This window comes from Papaver somniferum, unplaced genomic scaffold (genome assembly GCF_003573695.1).
Source record: "Papaver somniferum cultivar HN1 unplaced genomic scaffold, ASM357369v1 unplaced-scaffold_118, whole genome shotgun sequence".
Classification (NCBI taxonomy): domain Eukaryota; kingdom Viridiplantae; phylum Streptophyta; class Magnoliopsida; order Ranunculales; family Papaveraceae; genus Papaver; species Papaver somniferum.
In genome coordinates this window covers 11242496-11248828 of record NW_020620825.1, presented here as the reverse complement: position 1 = coordinate 11248828, position 6333 = coordinate 11242496, and the positions used below count along the sequence as shown (strand labels likewise).

The window sequence follows — 6333 nt, the reverse complement described above, 5'->3', positions numbered from 1 at the left end:
GTGAAAAAATGGAAATACTATATAATATCAAGAAAAGAAGTTGAGAATTCGTGCAACATGTAGAATTGTTATCTCAGTTCTGACTCTATGAAATTTAATACGGATTATGCAACAACAACAAAAAAAAACACTACCTATCTACATAAAACATACAAAGTATGGATCCTTGCAAGGAGGTTCTTGTGAAGAGATGCTAGGATATTCAATCAATACACTTCAACATTCCATTGCCCAGCCTTCTTCAATGACTTTTTGAAGTCGGTCCAGACAATACCTGCAAAACAAAACGCCAGTTGTTTGAATAGTTAGTTACATTTTTATTTTTTTAAAGTTGTGGTGTCTGATATTTAAACCAAATGCTACCTACCATCTCTAGCGGCCAACGAGTCCATTATATCATCAATACCCTTCTCCATTCCCTTCAGCCCGCACATGTAGATGAAGGTGTTATCTTTCTTGAGTAACTGCCATAGCTCCTCAGCATACTGTGCCATTCTAGTCTGAATGTACATCTTCTCTCCCTTCTCATTTGTTTGCTCTCTGCTCACTGCATAGTCGAGCCTGAAATTTTCTGGGGCCTTTTCTGTCATCTTCTGAAATTCCTGTAAAAAAATAGAATTTGGTTATCAACCCAATCACATTGATGGATATTGTTAATAACAGCTGCACAAACAAAGAAATTACGGCTACATGAAGTTGAAATACCTGCTGGTAAAGTAAAGAACTGCTTGTGGGAACACCCAAGAAGAGCCAAGCTAGTCCATTGAACTGCAGAACACCATAAAGCCGTGAGCAAAGAAATTCACTGGAAATCTCTATAAGATATATGAAAAGTAGGATAGTGCGCAGCTAGTTCATAAGGATATTGCCGGTTCACAATTACAATGTGGCTTGATCGGAGCAAGAATTTAGGTTGACCTACATTCATGATGGTCTCTGATTTAACATTTTTGAGAAGCCTACTACTCAAATTGTTACTGACATGAATTCAAAACTTTCATATTTTAGTTTTCCTCGGCAGACACATTCATAGTATACCTTGTAGTCTTCGTGCTTCTCGAAGAACATTTTCCACAAGAATGAACGGAAAGGAGCAATACCTGTACCTGTTGCAAGCTGCAAAGAAAAATATGAAAGCAACAGTTATTATGCAACTAAAAGATGACTCCTCACGGAAGATTATAAGAGCATGAGGACTTCAAGATGTTATGTCGAATTGATTGTACTAGTAAATCAAACCCGTCACACCATTTTAACTGTTCAGAGGATTACCATAATAATGGTGGCATTGGGGTCTTTGGGCATAAGCATTTCTTTTCCAACAGGTCCAGTAATCTTCACCTCACTCCCTGGTTGCAAATCACCTGAGATAGTGGTTTGAATAGTTAGACAAGCTGGTTTTTGAGAGTACATGTGCAGTTTCATACTTTATAATTGTGCTACAGACTGAACTAAATGCAACCATATCTATATATATCTTGAAAGCTCACATAGGAAATTAGAGCAGACTCCCTTGACTTCTTCGCCTTGGTCGTTGGTGTATACCAGCCTTTTGACACAAAGAGAAACCTACATACCCATCAGAAGAAGTTCAACCACGAGCTACATAAATGAAGGTCTAACGCAAGCTCAAAAGTTCGAATAAAAAAATGTACACATTGTGAAAGATTGATATTACAGTTTTGGAGTCTCCGAGATCCCCAAGAGCACTACTGGCAATTGAGTATAATCTCAGCTTGTGTGGCTTTCCGTTTTTGTCAATACCCTCTGGAATAATACCAATAGATTGTCCTTCTCTGTATGGAACCTCACCTATATATATGTTAGAAAGAAAATCATATATTACTTTCATTTACAGCAAATATTAAATCACTTGTACAAAACAAAATAAAGTAAATTACCGTCTGTGTGGAAGACCATGTGCCAGGTTTCTCCTGGAGCGTCATCAGCTGTGATCTTGGTGTTGAGAAGAACTTTGCCAGTGAAAGGGTTCTTGGGTTTGAATTTGTTGACAACAACACCTTCTTCATACTTCTTTGAAATCTTCTCTACTTTGGCAGGTGGAGTAGTGTCCGTAGTAACCTCGGCTTTGATAGAAAACACCCTTCCGCTGGCACAGCCATTCCTAGAGTACAAACAGCTCTACACGTAATACAATTAATATGGACCCAAGAAATACATTGAATATGAATACGGTGCATGATTTTGGAATGTGAATGTGTTCAATTGTGACATATAGAAAAGAAAAGAAACCGAATGTGCCCGATTGTACCTTGTTGAAGCTGATTCGTTCCGAGGAGGAAATTGAAGTTCTGGTTTGGAGAGACGATGAATTGGATGCTGGAATAGATACAGCAGCAGTGAGTGCAGCTGCCATGACTAGCTTAATTAATGGGTGTTTTTCTTTTTCTTTTGTGTGCTATGAGGTATAATGTAGTAAGATTAGTAATGAAACGTGAGAAAAGAAAAGAAAGAGAAAAGTAGGATGATGAAATTGGGTGGAGGAGATTTTGGAAGTCCGAGTCAGTGGCTATAAGGGTTGGAGGAGATTTAGATTCTGCTAAGTTGTGATTGGATAAGTCTACTGATGAATAGTAATTGTCTAATTTGTCACTTCCAAGTTCCAACCAAACTCTCTCTCTATCTACCTCTCAATCTCATTGAGGATCCATATTACATAACCGGAACAGCTATACTTTTGGTTCTGACTAAGTAGAGGGCAGCGATAGAACCAAGAATCTATGTATATGTGGGCTTAAAAAAAATCCATGAGTACACAGTTGTACTACCTCGGTTTCGAAAAAAATAGTCTGGTCTCATGTATAAATTACGCATGAAATCAGCCTATTATTCTGGAACAGAGGGAGTAATGATTATAGGTGCGGTAAAGCCATAAAGGTACCTGAAGTCTGAAACGACACATGTATTTATCTTAATGGGGGCCAATTTTAACGTAGAAAGTTCTGTATAAAGGATAATATTAATATATTAGGCCGCTTCAAATTACTTGGAAAATTTCTCCTAATGCACCAGGTCGCGTAGGCCATAACTCCTTGATCTGCGCCACTCTAATGCTAGCAATCGTGCTTTAAAACCTCACTTTTAGCTTCGTAAATGCATGCCCATTTGCCTTTGTAAGCATGCTTAGTAAGCATGTTTCCTCAAACTTAGCTTCCATACCATTCCAACTTATTCTTTTTTTTTGCGAAGAGCTAGTGTCGATGCATTATTGCATGCATCACTGGCTTCCGGATCCTGTCCAAGCATTTGGAAATGCCTTTGTCTTGCAAATAGGTCATTTCAAGCTTATTTCCATTTCCTTACTTTACTTAGGCATTGCTGAAAGCATGCACTTATCTTGCTCGTGCCAAGAGTACATCAGTCAGGCTCATGTCCTTCTTGCCTCGCGTCGTCCGTGTGATGCCAATGACTTATGCAAACTCCGATAACTTGCATACAAACTTAACTTACTTTCTTGGCCATGCCCAATGTGCCATTGGTGCATGCCTAAGTCGAGCGACTTGATAGGAAGTATGACCATTTAAGGAATAAAATGCAACTTGCCTCATCAAGTATGGAAACAATCATCTCTTGCATCGTCATGTCGAACCAGATGATACGAGTTATCATAGTATCACAATCTCCTCGCAATTAGATGATATGAGCGACAAAGTGCTGGACCATCAATGTTGCAACTCATTGAGGCTGCCTACGTCCCCTACGGAGAAGGGATCAATCACTGATCATAGTTCATTCTTGAAGGAACAAGTAACTTAAGCCAACTCGTGTTGCAAGGTCGTGGTCAAGCAATAATGACCTAGTCTGTATAGGCCCAAAAGGACTTTTGTGAATGATACGCAAGAACGTGCATCACGACATTTCTTTCGTGTTGCACCATGGTGGCGCAATGTTATTTTGCAACACTATAACTTTGAGGCCTAAGCATCATAAAGCTCTCTTGACCAAGCCACACGCCATAACAATGTTTCGGCATCATATAAGCTACGCTATGAATCTTAAGCACATTTCCGCTATATGAACCTTTAACCAACTACCCTCCCTATATATGTTTTGTTGAAATTTCTACAAATCAAAGTTTGGGGTCACTTTGACATATTTGCTTCACTATTTGTGGTCGTTTCCATGTAACTCCGAATAAAGCGCTATGATAGTTGTGTTTCCGTTCTGGATCAAAAGCCAATTTCAATATTGCGCTATGGTAGTGCAACATTTCCTCGCCCAGCCTGCTCTGGCATAATGTGTCAACGTAGCGAATTATGGGCCCTTAACCAATAGCCTGAGTAATGCTCTATGGTAGCGTTACTTTGCTTAAGGTCATCCTCCCAACTGGCCTAATGCACCACTATGGTGCATCATTGACTCTAGGAAAATACAACTTACATAATGCACCATAGTGACACGTTATTGGCTCTAGGACAATGTAGTTTGCAACTTGCACCCTCTTGGTGCAATATTGGTCAGCATGCCCAACATAATGCGCTACTTTGGCGCGATATTGCTCCTTAGCCAATATGCCTACGCGATGTGCCATATTGACCTTAATCCAAACACGCAACATAAGCTTCAGATGAAGCTTCATCCTAGGCCGTAACGCATCTTCGAGCATGTGCCACGCAAAAAGTGCGGGTGTTACAATATCTAACACTATTTTTCATATTATAGTTAAACTGACATGTCAGGATTCTTTTAGTAATTATCAAAACTAAAGCAAGGTAGAGTAATTTAAAAAATACATATAAAACAAAATTTATCGTTTCAAAAATGAAAGACGTCATTTAAAAAATACTGGGTACTAGTTTCCACACCTAAAATAAGCAAGTAAATAAAACTATATTGCACACAGTAAGTATGGGATAGTAGAGAACTTACCACGACCAATAAAGTCTTGATCTTTCTTTTTATTTTTAACATGTACCTTGATCGAATGATTTTAGCTATTGGAAAAAAAAAACGCACATATAAAAAAAACGAAGACTGTGTACTACATAGTAAATGTATTTTTATTTCCATCACTAGTAATCTAATCTAAATTAATAGATGGGCTACATGTAACTTTTTGTGAGAACTATAAGAGCCCAAAAATATTTATGAAATTTTGGGGTGGGATAAATCCCACCTTTATTCCCTGCATCCTTCGATGATAGAGGAGGAAAGAGGAGAAAGACAACAAACGACTCACTGTTTTTCTTTTTATTTGCTAACGTGGTTAGAGGTTCTATGGTATGGAACAGTTTGGTATGGTTTTGAACAAAATCAGAACGAAAACCAAGGATGAAGTTGTGGTTCTAAAATACTGTCAAACCATTCGTAAGTGGTTGATTTAAAATTAAACTGAAATGGTTTGGTGCAGTTTTTGGTTTTCAAAAATCGTAAGTATTATCTTTTGTTGGTTCCAAGTATTCGGCGATGCAATTTTTCAAGAATAAATTGGTCATAACAATAATCTAATCAACTCATATACTTGTCTGAACTTTTATATGAAAATTTTAAATGAAAGTGGTATTGTTGCCTGGTACACATAAAGAATATATTCGATGAGAAAGAGTATTGACAGTGGGATTGATTAATGAGGTTAGGCCAAGATACAAAGGCCGCAAATGAAATAATATAATGGCTTATATGAAACGGTTTGAACCAACGCTTTTCGATTTGGCATAATGTTTCACTAGAACCAAACCAATATCTGACGATTGTTACTCTAAAAAGACCATCCCAAATAACTAGATAAATGGTACAGTTCGGTGCATGGTTAATCGGTTTGTTTCAGTCTTTCCTATTTGTGATTAGTTAGCTGGGTTTTAGATTTTGAATATTTAACTTATATTTGGTGGATTAGGTTTTATTTGTTTTTGCGAGTTGAATTTTTAGATGTATCAACACACATATATATATATATATATATTTGGTACGGTTAGATCCATTTATTTTAAGCATATCAAGCTAGTTGTATTATCCCTATTACTGATCCAGCCGACATACCCAACAACAATACACAATGTTGACCCGATCGAATACCTCTCACATGCACTATGGACGAAAGGGGGGTGTATATTACCGTTATACTACGTAGTAGAAACTTTATCAACAACCATGCTTCAAGAAAAAAAAAACATGGATAGTCGTTTTGCTATCCAAAATTGTAGAATATGTCTAAATTCCAATTAAATTTGTACCATTATGAGATAGCTATTGTAAATCAGATGAACTAGTCTGGATTGTGATCTGACCTTGTTCGATAATTTGTCACACTAATCATTCGTATATGGAAAAGGAACATTTTTAAGCAAACATGCGTTGTATAATTCTTCATTT

The 6333-nt window shown here is 37.5% G+C and overlaps 1 protein-coding gene across 1 annotated transcript; it reads right to left on the bottom strand.

Moving 5' to 3' along the window:
- Window positions 1-2503, bottom strand: LOC113330617 (ferredoxin--NADP reductase, leaf-type isozyme, chloroplastic-like). Its single transcript, XM_026577431.1, has 9 exons — window positions 2273-2503; window positions 1902-2142; window positions 1679-1812; window positions 1491-1569; window positions 1273-1364; window positions 1039-1116; window positions 706-768; window positions 368-602; window positions 1-274 (listed from the first exon to the last, which is right to left on the bottom strand). The coding sequence occupies exons 1-9, from the start codon at window positions 2375-2377 to the stop codon at window positions 207-209; spliced, it is 1095 nt and encodes a 364-aa protein (XP_026433216.1). The 5' UTR covers window positions 2378-2503; the 3' UTR covers window positions 1-206.
- Window positions 2504-6333: the final 3830 nt, after the last annotated feature.

What these genes read in the sequence shown, in the direction of transcription:
- LOC113330617 (XM_026577431.1), bottom strand. Translation starts at nt 2,377, where the DNA reads ATGGCAGCTGCACTCACTGCTGCTGTATCTATTCCAGCATCCAATTCA. An exon ending in ATCTCGGAGACTCCAAAACT is followed by an intron (nt 1,570 to 1,678) that starts GTAATATCAATC and finishes ATGGGTATGTAG; the next exon opens with GTTTCTCTTTGTGTCAAAAG. An exon ending in AGTCTGCTCTAATTTCCTAT is followed by an intron (nt 1,365 to 1,490) that starts GTGAGCTTTCAA and finishes CCACTATCTCAG; the next exon opens with GTGATTTGCAACCAGGGAGT.